Source organism: Astyanax mexicanus, chromosome 12 (assembly GCF_023375975.1).
Source record: "Astyanax mexicanus isolate ESR-SI-001 chromosome 12, AstMex3_surface, whole genome shotgun sequence".
Lineage (NCBI taxonomy): Eukaryota > Metazoa > Chordata > Actinopteri > Characiformes > Acestrorhamphidae > Astyanax > Astyanax mexicanus.
The window spans coordinates 42950270-42972431 of record NC_064419.1 but is presented as its reverse complement, the minus strand read 5'-3'; the positions used below and the strand labels follow the sequence as shown (position 1 = coordinate 42972431).

The following is a 22162-nucleotide window of genomic DNA, read 5'->3' as shown; positions in this document are numbered from 1 at the left end:
AAAAATACATAATATTTATTATAAAGTCGATCAACAGCAACACAATGACTCAAAAAATAGCACAAAGAAAAAACACTCTTATAAACAATTATAAAAAAATGGCATGCTGAACTAGATTCTAAGAATTGTTTTTTTTTTAGTTTTGCTTTACCTGCTGAGTTGCATTTCAACCCTTATTTAACACAGCTATTTGATTCCCTAGAAAGCAGACTAAAATTACATTTCATGTGAACAGTATCTGTATCCGCTTTACCCACATGACCCTATCTATACTTTATAGTCAAATGTGTCTCCAGTTTTCTCACTTTAATCATAACTCAACCAGTCATTTATCTGTTCAGCCCCTTACTGTGCTGTGCTAAAAATGGTAGTGATCTGGAATTTGCGATCTGGAAATTTTTATGCCATCGCCCTTGTTGATTATATTATATGAATCACTTACATGGAATCACTTACACACACCCAGTGACGTAACACATGGAGAGAATTTTTGGTTGTTGAATGAGTACTAGGCACTATGTTAACACAGGCAGCTGGAATCTGATTTTTCTATATATTTTTATATATCTAGACTGTATCCAGATTGATTTTTAATAGTCTGGACAGCCAGAAAACACACGGAAACCATATGTGGAGGTGGTTTGAAATACAATTACATTTAGATTTTACAGACAGTTCACAGTCTGGATGCTCTGTGTTATCAAATCAGATTCCACTGTATATTTTGCATCTCTTAGGCTCTGTGAAACTACTGGAAAATCAGATTTGATTCTTAAATTAGATCTTTTGAGATGATGACTGTCTGTTGTGGTATCGAGGTCTTGATCTGATGAGGTCATTGTTCGAGCGTCCAGTATGGCCCAGTCCGATTGACAATTTTATGTGGTTTCTGGCTTTCCAGACTATCAATAATCAATATTTCGGATGGCAGTCTAAATATAGCCTTGCTACATGACAAACAAAGTTCTCATTAAATGTGGGGGATTCAAAAAGAGTTACTGACGCCAACTTTAAAACCACAGCAATCCACGCTTTTATATTTGTTACACTACTGCATTTTTCTGTGATTAGGCTTCATACAGATATAATGATAAACACACATGAAGTGACCAGGTTTAAATGGGGTTATACTGTATGTTTGGAGCAGGTGTGTTCAGAGACAGATAAGCCATCCTGCCCATCACAACTAGGTTTCCCCTTTGCAGGAATGCAGAACAGAAGATGTGCACATATTCACTGCATGTTACAAAGACCTTTTCTTCTTCCACTTCTTTTTCACATTCTTCTTCTTGTTCTGTGTCTTCTTCAGTCACGACATTTTAGCTTCCAAGAAATAACTGCAACAGACTTTCAGAAAAACTGAAGATCCCTTTACTTAACACAGGACCCAACATGTTTGTATAAAGCAAATCCAAAATAAATGTAAAGATATTTCACAATTGACTTCCAAATGTCTCTCTTTTTAAATCACTCTCACAGATCAGATATAATCAAAAAAATAATAGAAAACAATAGAAAAATCAGTCAGGTATGCTCTTGCCAAGTGAACATATCAACTGTCATTTAGCTGCACATATATATAAGCCACTAAAGTCATGTTGTCATTCTGTAGTTGCCGCTATGTTGTTCGTGCCCATATTTGGAAGTCTAGGTCTACGCCCAATTTTTAATAGCAGGAATGAATATGTTTGGTTCTGTGTACATTTTTCTCCTGAACATGACTGAATCCCGGAGTTATGATAATCTTTGACCGTGAGTTCACACTGGCAGCTGACAGAGCAAAAATAAGTGATTTTCTATGAGAGGTCATGATTTGTAGCTGCAGTTAAGTTGAGATTGTCTCCACTTCACACAAAGAAGTCACTTTTCAGTAAAGAGACATTCTAAACCGAATTGTCAAACAAATTCTTCAAACACACCAGTCTGAAGTCCACAGATTCGTTCTCTGATCGAGTTTTCACCACATTTTGTTCGTAGTAACAGATAATCAAATCATTAACATTATGACTCATATTAAGAAGAAAATATTGAACAACTTGATAAGTAGCTTGCTATATCAGCCAGCTTATTAGGTATAGTAAGTAAGTTGTATTCAAAATGCAGTGCAATTAAACTAGACTAGACTAATTGTGATCTCTGTAATTAAATGTGCAGATGAGTCAGTGATCTTTAAACACTGATGATATCTTTAATATGCTTTAAGTGTTTTGTTGATACAATAAAATATTGCCACCTCTACTTTTATGGTTTATCTGGTCTATTCGTAGGACCATGATTAGACTGATAGAGTAATGCAGCGAACAAACATCTGCTTCTCAAATTAAATGTGCTAATTCCACTCGACTACACTGGCAAAATGTGCTGCAGACCAGTGACAGGTAGCAATATTAGTATTACTCTTAAAGAACCTTGTAATTTACAGAATCCAGTCATGTTTAAGAGAAGACTGCACATACAAAAAAACATGAGCAGTTTCCCAGGCAGGGATTAAGCCTAATCTTGGTCTACACAACATTTTAAATAGAGATGTTACATTGACAAATGTAAAATACAGTTGTAGTACTAGGCTACCATTGGTTTCTAAACACCTCAGTATGTGACATTTGAAAATCCTAATCATTTTTGCCATTTAAAATAACCTAGAGTGGCACATATATGGTCATACCGAGGACTACAGATTGATGCAGAACTTCAGTGACCTATTACTACAATTCCAGGAGCACAGTACAGAAAATGTCTGCTGATGAAGAAAACACCTCATGAAGATGAAATCAGTGAAGATCAGTCCATCAATCTCCACAGCCATGCTGTTCAATGGTCTCCTCTGCAGCCACTGGCAGGATGAGGTGGGAGATCCTGCTCCAAAGCCCACTCAGCTTATCTACATCCATCTGATTAAACTGGGCAGTCCTGTCAGAAGATATAAGCCTATCCTTCACATACTCCTGTACCTGCTCCTCCACAGCACTCAGACTCAGACTAGAGTCCAGTTCAGGCACCTGCAGCAGCACAGTGAACGCCAAGAAGACATTTTTATAGGCGGCGTTCTCGTGGTCACAGTAGCGGTAGAAGATCAGTGTGGAGCCAGGGGGAAGCTCCTCAAAGCGGTGGACAACAGCAGCCTGCTTACCACCACCAAAGGCCTCCCTCAGCGCTCTGTCTATGTCCAGTTTCACCTGGTCGCTATCTTGAGCCGTTTTGCTGAGCCCATCGATAACCACAACAGAGGAGTTCAGTGCAGTAGAATAGGCTGTGGCTAGTTTTTGAGCCAAGCAGCCCAGCGTCTTCTCCGCCCCCAGACCCGAAGTCAGGATCATACTCACAGGCTCAGTCGGGTCAGTAATATTGAGGTGCCGCTTAAGATGGATCTCAGTCCTCTTCCACAGCTCTGAGCGCTGGCTTGGGAATAAAGGCTTCAGTGCAGCTAACTGTGCTTGAAAATTTGCACTGGATACCAACCTGTCTTGGTGATGTGTGCTTTGTGTGGGAAAGTATGAGACAGGAAGGTGCTGATAACCCACCAGGCCTAAAGCAAGTGAGGTCAGCAGGAAAAGAGCCCACCCAAGAAATCTGCAGAAGTACCATGCATACCCTGTAACAAAGAATATATGAAAATTACCAGAGTAGCATGGTATCAAAGCCTCATAGCATTATCCTGAATAGCAAAAAAATAAAAATAAATCTGAATAGAACAACATACCATTTGAATAGCTGCTCGAAGATGTTTTTGTGGTGACCGGCTTCTTTATTTCTTTGGGAGAAGCGTAATAATAAAACGTTAAATAAAATATAAAAAAAATCCTAATTGTCCGAGACCTATTTAGCTACTTACATTTATGGCATTTAGAATTCTTAATGCCGTGGATAACTTCTACAATTCGCCCCACCACAAATGTTAACCAGCCTAAGTCTAGCTTTATTAAACCCATGACCGAGCCCTGTCCTGTTTACATGAGCATAGCTTAGATAGACAGTCAATCTTAGTCTTAGTCTTGTGTAGTCAGTCACACTTATCAACAAACAAGACAAGATAAAGCTTTGCTTTTAGAATGATGGGTTCAGGCGGCCTCATAAACTACAAAAATCCCATTGAAAACACTGGTAATTGTCCCAAAAATATTTATTACCTTAAAAAAAATGCACTGAAACTCATAAACTCAAATTTAACCATTAATAAAACCCTACCTGCGTTTCTGTGCTGCAGAGGAGATTTCTTTGCAGGAATTGTGTTGATCTTGGGAATGTGTGTGCTGGGAGCTTCTGTGGGTGGATGCCTGTTCCAGCTCTGAAGACCAGTACCACAGACATCTAAAAAAAAAATAAATAAATAAATAAAATAAAGCTGCTGAGAGTGCATTTAAAAATAATTTGTCAGAGAATCTCTAGAATCTTTAAACAACTAAGGCTTAAAGACTTTCGCCAAGCCCAGTTCAAACCTCTGGCTTTCTCCTCCATTTTGTCCCGGTACTGTTTTATGCTGCTCCTCACAGTCAAAACCTCCGGCCTCTTCTCCAGCGGTCTGGGATGGGCCGAGGCAGAGCTTGCTCTTGGAGGTTCTGTGGATAAAATTTAATTTATGGATTTTTTTGACCACAAGGGAAATATCTATTGTTTAGTGGCAAAATACTTTTTAACTAAAAACTAAAACAACAAAATGTGTCAAAAAAGTAATTTCATTAAAAATGTGAAACTCATATATTATATAGATGTATTACACACACAGTGATCTATTTTACATCTATTCACATCTACCCAGAAAGTCTTACAGCACTTCATGCTGCTTCCCTCTGCTGACCACTTTTCTGGAGATGCAGATTTCATCTTACAGTTTCATTTTACACTGCCCACACTGCCAAAAGCACCAATTTGTCTTATATATAACATCTAATTTTCTGTTTTTTGGGTTTTTATTGGCTGTTATAATGGTTGTTATAATGGTTATTATAATGGCCATAATCAACCATAATCAACCATAAAATAAATAAATGCCTGTAACAGATCACTCTGTGTGTAATATATCTATATAAAATATTAGTTTCACATTTTGAACTAAAGTACTGAAATAAAGTAACTTTTTAATGATGTTCTAATTTTTTAACATGCACTAGTATTCACAAAATTAACAAAATTAGTTTAGGGGTGATCCATGTACACTGTACAAATAAATGTATTGGGACAACTGCTCATTAATGTTACTTCTAAAATCAACGGTACTAAAAAAATAGTTTATTCTGCTTTTGCTGTAAGAACGGTCTCTACTGTTCCGAATGAATTTCTACAAGATTTTTAAAGCATTTTAAAGCGCTTGTTTGTGGTTTGAGCTGCAGCCAATATGTGTCATATGATTTTATTCTGTACATGTCCTTTTGTATAATATGCAGAGCATGTGAAATATGTAGAGAAAACATGATGTAATGTCTATTCTTCAGGGTTGGTTAAGCATCTGTTAATACATGAGCACCTGAAAGAAATGTGAGGTGTTCGGGCACTGAGAGCTAGCATGTGTGAAACGGGCCTGAGGTTTACTAGAAACTTCCTAAACTGAAAGATATTTCCAGACAAGCAAACAAACCTCTTTTCGTGACGGCTGTGTCCGGACCACCGCTCACTCCGGGTGTCTTTGAGCGCTCTTGGATTCTTTGGTTCATCAAGAACGTCTTGATCTCTTCTGTTTCCAGATTTCCAACACGTATGGTTCTGATGACACTTTTCTCCACAAAAAGAGGTTTTTCTGGCACAAAAAAAAACAAATTAATTAATATGATTTACCCAATTTTCTCATGAATTTGGCCAATTACTGAACCCTTGTTCATATAAACTCCTATCACTAGTAATGCCTCCAAAAAAGGAGGGAGAAGACAAGCACATCTTTTAAAACTTCCACTTACACAACATCACTGGGTAGACTAAGCACTCAGAGGAAACCTTACTCTTTACGACGATGTCCCCGATTCCCTCACTCTCATCCTCCGAATTCATGTCTTGGTCCTGGTCAGAGTGATCAGCCATGTCCGCTTCCACCATGGCATCTTTCTCCCCATTTTCATGCCCATTTTCAGCATCTTCTGCCTCCTGTAGCCGTACTTTCTTACCAGGTGACTCTGCATTAAAATGTTGGGATAAGAAAAATAAGGGAAATTAAGTATCCTTAATAAAAGTAATAGAAGTAGATGATTCTTAATTGTCTTCGCTGTTATATAAATAAACCTGCAAATGTTAAATTACAGTTACAGAATAACCATTTTGTCTGTATGGAGATCTCTCTCTTTAAACATGACTTTACCCTCATCGTTTTCTTCAGAGCCGTTAACCGTCGCAGGCTCAGCATCCTTTCTGACCTCCCGTCTCCGTTTCAGGGAGCTTGTGGATTTCTTCTTAACAAAATCTGAAAACAGAGCAAACACAATCTTATTAGACAAAGATTCATATCAATAACTTTGTTTTTTGTTCAACATATTCACTGACAATGTGAAAGTTAAAAAACGAAATATTTGACTGTGTACCATCATAGAGTACCAACCAAAATGTTCAGAACCACCACTTTTAATTCAACTTCAAGTCTGCTTCAGAAATTTCAGGTTCTACCTCATTCAGCTGCCTGAGAGTAGTTGCTATTAAATGCAATTTTAATTTATTTTTTTATAAAGCAGATAAGCCAGAAAATTCAAACCTAAAGTGTGCAAAAGGAAAGAGCCAAGTGTCATTCCTATTAGAGCTGCAGCATTTAGTCAACATAACAGACAATGTCAATTCTAAAAATGTGTTCATCTGTAACAGCACTGCACTACACAAAGTGCTTTCACCAAAACTGGCAAAACATAACAGATATTTTATCTACATATACATATTTGTTTTATGGAGATGCAGATTTCATTTTCCAGCAGGACTTGACACACTGTCCATGCTGCAAAAAGTATCAATTGGTCTTATATTATATTCTATAATTTTCTGAGACACTGACTGGGTTTGGGTTTTTATTGGCTATAAGCTATAATCATCAACAATAAAAGAAATAAATGCTTAAAATAGATCACTCTGTGTGTAATACATCTATATAATATATGAGTTTCACATTTTCGACTGAATTACTGAAATAAAGTAACTTTTCAATGCTATTCTATTTTTTTTTTTTTTTGAGTATACATCTCTGAAAAAAAATAAGAGTTTCTATATCAGTTTCTCTGATTATACTATTTGAGAAAAATAATGCAAAAAAAGTTCATATTAATAAAGTTTTAAGAGTTCAGAAATCAATATTTGGTGGAATAACCCTGTTTTTTAATCACAGTTTTCATGCATTTTGGCATCATGTTCTCCTCCACCAGTCTTACACACTGCTTTTGGATAACTTTATGCTACACCTGGTGCAGAAATTCAAGCAGTTCAGTAACGTATTTGTTTTAATGGAGATTTTCCAATAAAAGGAAAAAAACTATAAAAGGTAGTTAATCCTGGGTTTAGGGTTTAGTTAATTCCAGTCTGGGGAAACTGAGTATGTGGGTTTGTCAGTGTTTCAGAAACACAATCGTTTTTGTGGAGCAAACAAAACGAGCAGAAAACGAAAGTAACTTTTATTAGCCAGCTAAGATAAGCTAGGCTAGGCTAGGCTGGGCTAAGTACTGCTGCTAACTGATAGTCACATTGGAAACATTAAATATATATTTATAGTCAGCTATTATTAAATATTCTGAGTATTATTATCTCCAGGTAGATTAGATTGTAGTTAATTAATAAGTTAATACACACATTAGTTAGTTAGCTATTAGTTAGCTAGGCTATCTAAGCTAGCTAACTAATACACTACATGCTAGCTAAGCTAAGCTACAGTTAAATTTATACATTAATCTAAAATAAATCTCAGTAAACTTACCGTTCTTCTGCGCTTGCCTCACGCTTCTCCTTCGTAACACTATACCATCTACTTTAGAACCTACGAGCTCCATTAGCTTTCTTTATAATCCGCCAACATTTAATTAAACTCCAACTCCATCAGACTCCACTGTAACCGGAAAGAGGAACTAAAACCTGGAACAAAGAGCTGGTTTACGGCGAGACTGCCCACTTCCTGTTTATCTCGTTCTATCAGGAAATTACTGTTAACCGCTAGAGAAAGCGCGTGAGAGAGAACTCAAAGAATGGAGGTGAACGGAGCTAAATGCTAAAAGCTCAAATTAAAATAGTAACAAATTAGTTTTCTAAGATATTCCTTCAATTTTAGAAAGTAGAGTAAAGTATTTTACTAACAAAGCAAAGCAAACGTATTTATATGTTTGTATTTTTCTACGCTTAAAAAGTATAAAATAATTAGTCGGATAATTGTCATTTATAATTTTATAAATGGCAATAATTCATTTACTTTTGGAGGAAAAGGAAAATAAATATATTTAGTTTTAATTTTATAGATTATATTTAGTCCATAGTCATTTAGGATATATTGCCGCTTAACCTGACCAGGATACAACACTTTCTGTAACACTCTCCAAATGAACCTGTTAGTCATCTTTTCACCTTTAAATTCTGTATCTTCTTTATAGAGTTAGGACATGAACTGTTTGATTTTTATTCAGGAAAATATATATTTAAACATTTAGAAAATAGCCAAAAAAATATATTTTTACATAAGCAGTTACTGTTTCATTGGTTTATAGACTTGTTCATTGGCTGTTTCATGGACTATTCTGATAGTTCGAGCTCTCAAAGAGTGTTAATGTGTAATAAATAAAAAAAAAGAAATATCCATTGTAATTGATGCACGGTCTGAAAGGGTTAAACAGTAACAGTAGCTAGCATTTCTGCTGCTATAAGCTGATTGGCTGGTCGGTGAGCTGATGCAGGAGTTAAAACTGAAAAATTTAGTAAATTAGTACATTTTCAGTCTAAAAATGATCAAACATTTAAAATCTATGATTTTGCTCAGTAGTTCCATACGAATCCGTTCATTTTAGGCACACTCGGCAGCGCCCTCTGGTGGCAGAACAAACCCGGAAGACATTTTTAATTTAACACAGTGGGTGTTCTCGTTTCTAAACGTTCTTTGCTAAAACATACGAATATGTTTCCACACGGATACATTTGTGTGAAACACCACGCTTCCGGAAACAGAACACAAACAAAGATGTTTTAAGCGGACCAGAAGCCGAGACGGTGTACTCGGAGGTAACGTGTATTTGTTAATGTTATCGTTGGTTTGAAATTACTGCGCAATTCTTTGTTTCATTAAATTATAACAAAAAAAAATCTTTATAAACACATATTGTGCTATTATGAAGTGTTATTAATTAATATTAATGTATAGTAAAAAATATTATTAATAGTAATGTTTTAATCTCGATTGTTTTTGTTTTCTGGAATTTATTTATTTAATAGTTTTCACACTGACCTTCATTTCTTAAAATAATTTTTAAAAAATCTTTACTTAGTTAAGTAATTCTTGCCATAATATGTGTTATAACATTACTCAAATAGGGCTATTCCTTGTATATCTGTAACTCTAGCTCTTCACTACTTTACAACTGATGCTCTCAAACACATTAAGAGACAAGAAATTAAAGTCTCTAAGCAAGATGTGCTGCTTTGAAGAATCTAATATATAAATCATATTCTGTTTTTTTTAACACGTTTTTGTTTAGTAAATAATTATAAATGTTTTTCTTCATAGTTTGAAGAATGACTGTATTATCAATCTACAATGCAGAACATTACAAAAAATTAAAACACTAAATTTAAACACTAACATGAATATTTCAGTGGGGTTTTTTTTTAGCATTTTGCAACATAATTACTGCTTTAATTGGTTACATCCTGCAGATTGTACCATGTTTTTGTGTCCAGTAGAAAAGTACAGTGTTAAAAAACAACATTCACTCAAAAATACACCTACAGCAGAAGCCAATGGGCACGACACGAATAATAAACAATATTATTTAAACTTTTAACTGGTATGTCAATGTATACCATAATGTATGGCACAAAGTCTTCTCCAGCACATTTTAAAGATTCTCAAAAAGGTTAAGGTCTGGACTCTGTGGTGAACTCTCTCTCAATACATGTGTGAAAATGATGATCTCATGCTCCCTGAATCCTGAACTCTTTCACAATTCCAGCCCCATGAATCCTGAAATTGTCATCTGGGAATATACTCATAATCAATTAAATTTAGTCATCACATAATCTAGATTCATATGTTCATAATAAAAAAAGAAACCAATAAAAAATATATATAAAAGAACAGTAAATCTGAATCATAAAGCCACTAAATACAGACTAATGACTGATCTAATGATAGTTATATGTGTTGCGTGTTCACCCTTTGGCCTAATGCAGAATGATGATGATGATGACATCAGTGTAATCCTGTTTTACAGATGGGCGGTTTGTGACCTGCGTGTTGTTTAACCTGTGTGCTGATCTGCTGTCTCGGCCTGATCTTTGTTCAGAGTTAGTGTAACTGTGAACAACCACACACTAAAACCTGGAGCTCCTCCTCTAATAAAACCAGCCATAAAAACCCCAGAGTATTTCTAAATTAATACAACACAGGAATATCTGATTTATTTTGTAAGTATGCATTAATATAACTTAAAACTTCATTAGAAGTCATAAAAGGAAATTCAAATCAAACAAAAGAGACACAAATATTATGTTTGCTTATTTATTTATTGAGTAAAATAATTCAGTATTACATATCTATGAGTTTTTAAAGTATCTGAACCTTTGCTTTGAGTATCTGGTGAAAGCAGAATCTGATCAGTTCTGCACATCAATTTTAGCCCATTCTTGTGAACAGAGCAGCTTCAGCTCTGTTCTGTTGGTGATTTTTCTTTCAACTTCTCAACTGCTGCTTCAGATCCATTATTATCCATTATTATCCACACAGCATTATTAAGATCAGGACATTGACTTGGCCATTAAAAACCATTAACAATATTCTTCTTTAACCATTTTTTCTAGACAACTTGTGTGCTCACATACTGATATTCAAACATTTTTTATACTGATATTCCAACATTTTTATTTGCTGTTATCTGATGCAGTGAAACAGGTCCAAACCATGATACTACCACCAACATGTTTCACACATGTATGGGCTTTTTATGCTGTAATGCAGTGCTTTTTCTTTCTTCAAACATAATGCCTCTCATCTAAACCAAAAGATCTATTTTGGTCTCATCTATCCACAAAACCTCTAATAGCCTTCTGGCTTCTCCATGTGAGCTTAAGCAAACTGCAGATGATCAGAAATTAGTTCGTTTTGGAGAGCAGTGGCTTTCTCCCTGCAATCCTGCCATGCACACCAGTGTTGTTCAGTGTTCTCCTGATAGCGGACTCATGAACATTAAGACTAGCCAATCTTAGAAAGGCCTTCAGTTGCCTAGAAGTTACCTTGGGTTCTTTTTATGACCTTGCAAACTATTACACACCTTACTCTTGGTAGGATTAGGGTTCCTCGACCACTGAGACAGTAATAATGGTCTTAAATTTTGCTTCAAATCTACACGGGCAGTGAATGAGGCAACAAGCAGAATTGACATTGTAATCATATTGAACATAGAAGCTGTAACTTGCTCAGACATTTTTTAAAATATTTAATATTTATTTATATTTATTTATTTTATTTATATTTAAAATATTTAAAAATGTTTTTATGTACAGAAACTATTGAATCACACTAGTAATTCTTACTCTGCCTTCCGACCTACAGATACTGCTCATACACATATTTGTGTTTATTGTCTATACAGCTTGTGATTGTGTTTTGTATATTGTTCTATCCCTGCAGTGGATAAGCTTAACATTATTTTGTTGAATTGTACAACGCTGTATTGGTATAATGACAATGATAATTTATATGAAGTTTTATTGTGCATTAAACTCTCTGAAATATATAAAATAAGACAGAAAACCCTGAGATGTGCTTTAGCTCAGAGAATAATGATAAATAATGTAAAATAAAATTAAATAAAGAACATTGTGAATGTAATACACGTATTCATGAGAAAAACAGTCATATAATAAGCATCAACTTTTAAAACTTTATTGACCTTTCAAATAAATTATCTGATATTTGTAAAACTGGGACACATTTCCCCTTTTCCCAAATAAACAAAGAGTATGATAATCCATATCAACTGAGCTTTCTGAGATCCAGATAGTAATCTCAGGTTATTAAATTATAACAACTTGCTCACGGAATAAATCACACATATCTTGACTTCATTAAAAATCACATCAGAAAAATCCACTCTTTATTATGCAACCCCTTAGTGCTACTGATCATGATGCAAAATATGTATTTAACACAAAGCTGTGAAGCATTTTTGCATTTATTTAAGGCACATAATGTAGTACCTAATATGTAAAGCTGCATTTATATGCATATTTGTGATTAATGCTTGTTTTAAGCAAGCATCTGGTAATGAGCTTCTGTATAATAATTGTAGCCTAATCAATGATGGAGAATATATGTTGACATGATCAAAGCTAAGAGCTTAGTATTTATATACACCAAGGAGCCATAACATTAGTACCACTGACCACTAAGAATAAGTGATAAAATGTTGATTATCTTTATCTAGAGTAGAGCTGCACAATATTGAAAAATAAAATATTTTTTTTCTATGATTTATTTTTTGTGCCTAATAAAAGACAATATCTTCTTGTAGAGTTCATGTCTTAAACATTTACATCTGTTGTTCTGACAAAAAAGGGGGGTCTATTAAATATTAGGCAGGTGGGGCTAATGTTATGGCTACTCAGTGTATAGTATGCATCATTCAGTACTGTGCAAAAGTTGTAGGTCACTAGTAAAATTGGAAAAACATAATTTTAACAGAGTAAATACAAACAAACCAGTACAGTGTTTTAGAATGCGTTGTTTCTATGCTTCATTGAGGTTACTGATCAGAACAATACAAAGTTTAAAGAACATTGGGCTGCTAACTGCCTTCCCATCTCAGTCCAGTCATTGCATGGCTTTATTAGGTTCGACCAGCAGCTTACATGAGTTACTGTAATAAAAGGACTGATAAGATTAACTAATTATTGTGTGCTGTAAATACTGAGCTCCTTTTAGGTTTAAAAATTAAATACACATCAAATAAATGTATATTGTGTGTTGGTTAACAATGTGTTTTGATTCTTATTCACCAGATTTATATAAAAAATATTAAACATCCACTGACCAATCAGTTGTCTTAGACAGCCTACGATTTTTGCACAATACTATATACACAGTCCAGTCATCTTATTGTTCCTATGCTCACTGTCTATTTATGTTTTAGCATTCATGAGCACTTATGAGTACACGAGTTGTATAATTACAGACCGTAGTCCATCTGTGTCTCTGCTTACTTTATTATTCTCCTTTCACCCTGTTAAAAAAAAATACCACAGAGCAGCTATAATTTGGGTGGTGGGTTATTTAGTATCATCTGTAAATCCTGTGGACACAGTGTTTAAAAACTCCAGCAGCACTGCTGTGTTTGATCCACACACACACACACACACTAACATCTCATACACCACCACCATGCTGATCTGTGTTAATCAATGCAGTGCTGAGAATAATTGACCCACCAGCCACATATTATAGAATATTATAAGTATATGATCACTGGAGCTGAAAACATGGACAGTGAGTTTAGCAAAGTAGGTGGTCATAACATTCTGACTGGCCGGTGTGAACATATATATTTTCAGCTTGGTCCATCTCTTAGGACTATCATCTAAATGACTGTAGGCCGTGCACAGTCTTTTCATCAGAAAGACTGAGCCAGTAGCTGTTATATTTCTTCTCAAACGTTTCAGGATATAACACTAATTTACAGTTTGATTTAACCTCACATAAAGCTTAATTTTCATTTATATAAAGTAAAGCAAACATGTTTTCACATGATCTTGCATATCTTCACAAATTAAATGGGAAAAAAAAAAATTAAAAGCCTACTTCACCCGGTCTCACACACACAAAGAACGTAGTGTCTGGATGAGAGACTCAGCGAGAGTAAGTGAAAGAGCAAAGGGAAGAAAAGGCTCCTTAAGACTTTTTACCATGAACTCTGGTTCAGTTGCTCAACTCTGTGCAAAGCAAGTCAGCCTGATCCTCCGCAGCCATACTGTTCGATCATCTCCTCTGCAGACACTGGCAGGATGAGGTGGGAGATTCTGCTCCAAAGCCCACTCAGCTTATCTACATCCATCTGGTTAAACGTGGCTGTCCTTTTTGTCGAAACAAACTTTTCTTTTAGATATTCCTGAACACTCTCCTCCACCATCCCCAAGCTCACGTTGGGTGGGATTTCCAGCTCTTCCCACAGCAGCACAGTAAACGCTAAGAAGACATTTTTATAAGCAGCGTTCTCGTGGTCACAGTAGCGGTAAAAGATCAACGTAGACCCAGGAGGAAGCTCCTCAAAACGGTGGATGACAACTGCTTGCTTGCCCCCATCGAAGGCCTCTCTTAGTGCTTTGTCAATGTCCAGCTTCACCTGGTCACTGTCTTCAGTCGTTTTACTTGTTCCATCAATGTGCAGGGCTGAGGCATTCAGAGCTGTGGAAAAGGCAGCAGCTAACTGTTGAGCCAAGCAGCCCAACGTCCTCTCCGCCCCACGTCCAGAAGTCAAGATGAGGCTCACTGGCTCGCTGGGCTGGCTCAGCTGGAGGTGTCTCAGCAGGTGAATCCTGCTTCTTCTCCACAGTTCTTTGCGTTGGCTGGGGAAACTGGACTGAACCCGGTCCATTTCTTTGTGGAACACGTCCACCAGTGTGAACGGCTTCTGCACAGGTGGGGGCTGGGGTCTCAGCAACCAATAGGCCAAGACAGCTAACACTACAGCAGCAAAGGCATAAACGAACGCAGGTTCTGCACAAAAAAGAAATAGAACATCAGCTGATTATTACAATGGATTTTTTTACCTGTTGGCCATGAGTGCATTTGACCCATAATCTTGTTATATTTTCTGTTTCTGTTTACAAATACTATATTCAATATATATATAAGCTCGTTCATTGGTCTGGCATAGTATAGTCACATGACTAATGCAGCTGGCTAGTGTTAATATTAGCGGAAGTCTAATGGAATTTCTAATTTTATGTGACTTTCTCAACATTTTAGAAGACCAATTGACCAATCCTTACTTATATAAACTCATCCAATAAATAGCAATAGCAATGTCCCCAAACAATAGAAATGTTAAGACTAAAACAAGCCACCTCTGATAGATGTGAGGCCAGACACTGCCTCTGTGCCAATAGCATCACTAATCAGCCAAAAACAAAGCAAAGTGCCAGATCCCCAGCTATGATACATCAGCCAAAAGATGCCTGTACTCTCTTGGACTCCAGCTGCTGATGGCAAGCAGCATTATCTCTAGATTCAAACCAACGATCTTTGGATCATACTGGCAGATACTAGTAATTCCCATCATAAATAAAGGATTAAATTATGCGTACTTTACAGTGCACAATCATGGGGTGATTTAAGCATAATAATCAGTTATACTGGCTACCTTGTTATGCTGTAATTGTTTAAATTTAAATATTTAGACATTTTCAATTATATTTTCATGTGGCCTGCAGAATGAACTGTGGTGGGTTAAATGGGCTGGAAACTGCAAATGTTTTGGGCTAATTGGGCTAATTTTAATAGATGCCAAAACCTCTCACACATATAAACATGTATAAAAACAATACTTACTGGACTCAGAAGTGTCCTGAGCTGTAATAGTAGGTTCTCTTGTCTCTGTTTTATCAATATGAGGAACATCACGTTCACCACGGCGTTCCTTAAAAGGTTTGGTAGGTTCTTCCTCTTTTACTGAGATCTTGTCCTTTGTGTCCGTTTTGTTGCTGACATCTACACACACCAAAAATGATATTTATAGAACAAAACATTAAATAAATACATCTCTTTGATTTAAAACCATCTTTAACAGTTTGATAAAGTTGATGTTCTATTATGTATGTTATCTACATTATGATCTGCATTATGAATTGATGGCAACATATTACCTTCACCACGCTGATTGGAAGAATCAGATGCAGCATGGTCGGCTGGAAATTTAATTTACAAGGGTCAGTTTTCTAAATCAGTTTAATTTAATTGTCTCTTAAATTGTGATAAAAACATGATATGAAAATAATACAGTACACTAAAGCATACTGACCTTTTATATGTTCCTCTGCTGGGCTTTTTACTTTTAAGGTCTCTGGTGATGAGGCACAATCAACCACCTCACACTGGCCTTTGATGTAAGGAGAGAAAATGAGAACAATAGTTTTTTTTGATTAATTGTTTTTATATATTCTTTTTTTTTGGCAAAGATATTGGGACACCTGTTCATTCATATTTTTAATGGGTTTTATGGGTTTATCCTGCTTTTGCTGAAGTAACTTTCTCTACTAGTTGTACTAGTTGGTGATGAGGTGGGAGTGGGGTGGTGATCATCCGTCTCCTCAACTCATTCCAGAAACCACAACACAAAACTGGCAGGTTTATTTATGTTTATTTATGCTCGTTTTGTTAATGACTCTGTGTCATTATTGTGTAATAAAAAGCTGGATGCATTTATTAGAAGGGATGTGCACAAACACTATTAATATACTCATTAAAATATAAATTCTATGTGGAAAGAAAACAATATTCTGTCAGAAAAACAACTAGAAATTAACTTTAATGTGAAACTGCAAATCGTTGCTGTCCATAGAAAAACGCATCTTGAAAACAGTAGTTTTACTTCCTATGGAAATCACTGCATAAAGATTTTATTCCCAGTCATTTTGGAGCATTTCTATTGGTCAATTAATCATGAAAATTCTCATAAAATACAAATTCTGTGTACAAATTATAAAGCAAACTAAAAATCAACAAAAATAGATATGTTTTTCTTTGTACAGCACCCAACGATAATCAGAAAAAAACAGATCTCTCACTCTTTTTAGTGGTCTTGTTTGTTTCATGGTCCTCTCCATCCTCGTCTAGCTGAATCTGTTCTCCAGCTCCATCTACCATTGGGATCAGTTCTGAAATGAAAAAAAAAAAAAGAAAGAAAAAGTAGGTGAATCCTTTGAAATGTAATGGTTTTCTGCTAAATTCGATCTTCATCCAAGTCAAGACTTCTTTTACCACTACCACTTAAGTGTTGAATGAGTGTGTTCAATTAAGACCGGCAAGATCATATATTTTTTTTGTGTTGTTATTTTAGACACATTTTAATGGTCAATATTTTGACTGGGATAACTTGAATGAAGATCAGATCACTTTTTATGACCAATTAATGTAGAAATCCATTAAATTAAAAAATGATCAATTTTTTTTGCCAATGTATTGCTATTAGTCCCTTATAAAAAGCATGTATAAAAGCAGTTGCATCAACTAAAATCACAGCAGTTCTAATGGTATAACATATTTTACCCTTTTTCTGTAGCGGTTTATTTATTTCATGCTCGTGTTCAGGTTGCTGAGTGTCCTCTCCTAACCAAAGAAAGAAAAAAAGTTGTAAGAATTATACATACATTATTATTATGTTATATTAAGTGCAGTCACTTTATGCATGTAGTGGTCATGTTTCTACAGTTTCTTTAAACTTTCACTTTGCATGCACATGTATGTTTCTAAAGGCTATTTTTTTATATACTTTTCTGAGACCCCTTTATATAATTTTGAGAACCCTTGATCTAGATCAGGGGTATTTAATTAGAATTCAGTTTGGTACAGTTAGAGAAAATTTAATCAGGCTAAGGTCCGGAGCATCGCCAATGTTAACTTGTGTAATAATTCAGTGTTTTATTCTGTTTACTGAAGAAGCCTATAGTAGTTCTGTCAGTGTTTTATCAACAACTGAAAGACTAAACTAATTACACATACTAGTACATTGCAACAATATTTATTATTTTAAATAGGCCTCTTAAAAATAAATGGAAACACCCTCAATAATGTAACATATCCAGTCTAATAATGTGAGTCTGTTTCAAAATGCTATACGTATTCTATTTGATTTTATTTATATTAGATTTAGGCCTGCCTGTCATGATAATAATTACATGAATGATAAATCATACAATATATGAAGAAATGTTTGCTGAACTTGACCAAAATATCAGCTTTTTTAAAAAAAAAAAACAGCAGTTTTAATTTATGTAATATTATTACTGTAACATACTTTATTATGTTGTGGGTAAAACTGATGGGGGGAGTTGACAGGGTTGTTTTGGGAGTAAAGAGAGAGCGCACCTGCGAGCTTGGGAGTTTTTTTTCTTGCTGAGGAGCTCTGATCAGGTGGAGTAAAGTGCACTATTTTAAACTCTTGTCTCGATAAAGCTTACTGCACTGTAAAGCACGTGAACCATAAAGACAATAAACGTTCCGCCGCTTTAAATAAACACCGTCACAAATAAATTCTTCTCAGTAGTTTATCCGTTTGGGTCCGTATTGGACAACGTCTGGGTCCGGACCGCGGTCCACCTATTAGTGACCCCTGATCTAGATGATGTTTATATGCCTGTACTATGCTGGACTATTTCTGCAAATAATTTATCTGTTTTACCCTCTTCTTGTAGCGAATCAGTTCCTTCATCTTCATGTTCAGGCTGCTGAGCATCCTCTCCTAGACCAAGGGGATAAAATAAGGTCACTGGTTCAAGCTCAGATATGACTACCAAACAAACAAACAATTTCAATATATTTATATGAAGATATTAATAACATTTAGTGTAAGATTTAGTTGCAAGAGCAAAGCAACTTGTTATGACAACATAATGTACAATAACACAATACACTGAATAGTAAGAGGCTCAAACTATAAGTGTGTCATTAAATCAGCTGTACACAGCATACTGCTCAACGTCTATCTGTAAACGTTTCTATAAGATTTGCATGTGTAAAACACTGCATAACGCGCAATAATCAACCTTTTTTTGCCAACATTGATAACTTAAGACTAAAAAAAGTGATTAATATTTTAGGTAAGGTTGCCATTAAACAACAAACAGTTGTGGTCAATGTCAAACTCTTTGAAACTCAGGAACATCCCAGCTCTGATATCAACTTCAGAAGGAATTGGAATGCAGCAATAGTCACCTTCTGTATTTTCCTTTTCCTCTGAAATTTCGTCATCTGGTAAATTTAAGCCATTCACTGCAGGTGTAGCCACATCCTGAACTTCTTCTTTGACACCTTTAATATAGTACACAACAGACTGTGATTTAGCACAGATCAATATAATAAGGACATTACTTATTCTTATTCATGAAATGCTCATTTAACCAACTGATAAACTGATGAGCCAAAGCTGATTATCATTAAAAGATAAGATATGAGTTAGAGGTAAACATCACAAATGCAGTAGCTCACAATCCACAGTTTATGGTGTTGTAATTTTATTAACATAATGTTCAAATTAAAATACCTTCATCAGCTTCCTCCTGTAGGTGATCTACTCCTACATCATCGCGCAACGTTGTATCTTTTGTTTAGATAATGATGCAATAGAAAGCAAAATGTCCAAACACAATGTAAAGACAGAAAAAAAGAAAAAAATCTGTCACAAGATACAGTACGTACTATAGGTCTAAAAAAAAGTGTCCCTAGTAGGGGTGGGCAATCTTATATCATATACAATATATCGTGACACAGAAATGTCCATATCGATAAAAAAATCCATATCGTGATAATAGAGATGTTCTGTCTTAAAAGTAGTCTATTATTTACTGTGAAGCTTTAAGTGTATTTATTGTATAATTGTTTTAGTTTGCAGTTTACATGCATGCACTAAATATTCTGCAATATTATTTGCTGCATTATATTATTTAATGCTATATTATTTATTTTGCCACATTATGATTATTCTGTTATACTATTATACTATATTCCTGAAATTAATTAATTATTTTAGTTTTTCTATATCGCCAAGTATATCGTTATCGCAAAAATACCCTGAAATTCCGTGATATTATTTTAGAGCCATATCGCCCACCCCTAGTCCCTAGTCCATTCTAAAAGTCTGTACTAACACAACAGTGTAGGGAAAAAAAATCTAAATTCACTAATTTTACAGAGCCTAGCGATGTATTAGTGGTTTTATTTAACAGCGTCATTTGTGTTGAGTTCAGAAGGTAATTTCTTTTTATTAATACTGATATACACATTCAATCTCTCTCTTCTCTCTCTTTCTTCTCACACACACAGACACACACAATGGCAACACATTTCCTTTCAAAGTTGTTAAAGGTGGAATATGGAGCTACACATTCATGTTTGTTTCTTGTATTAAAGCTATTAATTATTTCTAACTCACTCCAAAAAATACAAGGACCAGCATTTAACTTTTTTAATGTTTGGTTTTAATTGTGATTTATCAAAGAATATTTTTGTTATAATTGCGTTAAGAGATTGACACCAGTCATTTAAAAACTGGCAACACTGTTTCTTTTATTTACATTTTATCACACTTATTATTAAAAGCTTAGTCTTAAAAAGAGGAAAAGTGCAATTAATCGTGATTAATCACTTAATGTTGTTGTTATTAATCTGAATGATTTATATAATTAGTCAACACCAATAATAGAAACCTTATAAAGAGTATAACTTATAAAACATGTTTTAAGAACATACTGAATGTAAAGTAATGCAGATAAAGCTGAATTCCATACCGCTCATTTCCTTGAGGTAGCCCACCTGTCCGGGAGAGTAATGGATTTGGCGAAGACTTTGGTGAAGAAGTCACTTCATTGGAGACTGACCTGATCAAGAAAACAGCAGTGATCCAATGAATAATTACAATGCAGAGCTATCTAAATGCTTCAGAGTATTTTGGTTTGATCAACACGTTTAAGTTACTAACCCTACATGATTACTTATGTGTTCCTTCAAAGTTTGGATTACTTCAGTATTTAATTACAAAGTAAAAAAAATCATAAAAAGAAAGAGAAAAAAAAACATTAAATGAGAAGAAATTAGTCTTTTGGTTTTAAACTGGTACTGTAGTTACATACACCTGTGGAAAAAAATAAGAGACCACTTCAAAATGATGAGTTTCTTTTATTTTACCAAATTGAAAACCTCTGGAATATAATCAAGAGGAAGATGGATGATCACAAACCATCAAACCAAGCTGAACTGCTTGAATTTTTCACCAGGAGTAAAGGCATAAATTTATCCAAAAGCAGTGTGTAAGACTGGTGGAGGAGAACATGCCAAGATACATGAAATCTGTAATTAAAACCAGGGTTATTCCACCAAATATTAATTTCTGAACTTTATGTATGTGAATTAGTTTTTTTTTTTTTTTGAGGTCTGAAAGCTATGCATCTTTTTTTGTTATTTCAGCCGTTTCTCATTTTCTGCAAATAAATGCTCTAAATGACAATTTTTTTTTTATGGAATTTGGGAGAAATGTTGTCTGTAGTTTATAGAATAAAACAACAATGTTCATTTTACTCAAACATAAACCTATAAATAGCAAAATCAGAGAAACTGATTCAGAAACTGTTTTCCAGAGCTGTATAATAAGTACTTTTATATCAGTAGAAAATGCTAACTTATATATGCAAACTAACTATTATACAGATCTGTAATCTGAGATTCTGCCAGCAAAAACTGAGTCAGGACTTTTACCACTGGAATCATTTAGGCTATAAAAGCTTAATATAGTCTAGACTCTGTGTTTATTCATTTAAATTTAACATTTTTAGTAAAAGTGTGATATTGAGGCCTGTGATCACTGGTCTAGACTCTTCTGTAAACCAGTAAAGTCTGAATAAAGTACCAGTGTTACGTTTGGAGCTACATAGCTTAAAAATTAGCTAGTTAGCTTAGACCCAGACCAGGCAAATATTATGTATACAACTAAAAACCCAAAACCGAAGCAAAAACCCCGATCACTCACCCACACACTCCGATTCCTGTTCGATAACTCAGCTCGTTTGTTTGGTTCGCTTTCGCTTTAGCCTGAACAACAAAGATATTTAATACGACCGAGAGGCGCCACTATTAAACAATTACAGCGTTACAGTTCCTTTTTTTAAAATTGACTTGGAGCAAACCTTGATTTTTAAAACGAATAAAGCTTAATCACGGAAATAAGTATTATATTATAATGTAAAGTTTCTCGTTGATTGGTAAAAAAAATAAATTATTTAAAAACGGCTTACGCTGTTTTTATTCTCA

At 34.9% G+C, this 22162-nt stretch overlaps 2 protein-coding genes across 3 annotated transcripts; both read right to left on the bottom strand.

Annotated features, from left to right (window-relative positions):
* si:dkeyp-82a1.6 (torsin-1A-interacting protein 1) lies at positions 1 to 8030 on the bottom strand. Its single transcript, XM_049485936.1, has 8 exons — positions 7871 to 8030; positions 6284 to 6385; positions 5931 to 6101; positions 5573 to 5731; positions 4437 to 4556; positions 4186 to 4308; positions 3701 to 3751; positions 1 to 3592 (listed from the first exon to the last, which is right to left on the bottom strand). Exons 1-8 carry the CDS (start codon positions 7941 to 7943, stop codon positions 2790 to 2792), a joined length of 1602 nt encoding a protein of 533 aa, XP_049341893.1. The 5' UTR covers positions 7944 to 8030; the 3' UTR covers positions 1 to 2789.
* Positions 8031 to 12012: 3982 nt separating this feature from the next.
* On the bottom strand, positions 12013 to 21998 carry zgc:112962 (uncharacterized protein LOC548348 homolog). Of its 2 annotated transcripts, none has more exons than XM_049485968.1 (11): positions 21882 to 21998; positions 20647 to 20736; positions 19404 to 19460; positions 19076 to 19171; positions 18543 to 18602; positions 17411 to 17470; positions 16930 to 17019; positions 16164 to 16241; positions 16009 to 16050; positions 15695 to 15853; positions 12013 to 14860 (listed from the first exon to the last, which is right to left on the bottom strand). In XM_049485968.1, exons 2-11 carry the CDS (start codon positions 20651 to 20653, stop codon positions 14091 to 14093), a joined length of 1419 nt encoding a protein of 472 aa, XP_049341925.1. In that variant the 5' UTR covers positions 20654 to 20736; positions 21882 to 21998; the 3' UTR covers positions 12013 to 14090. The 2 variants fall into 2 exon arrangements, with proteins under 2 accessions (XP_049341925.1, XP_049341926.1); XM_049485969.1 differs by having other exon boundaries at positions 19404 to 19436.
* Between the last annotated feature and the right edge of the window lie 164 nt (positions 21999 to 22162).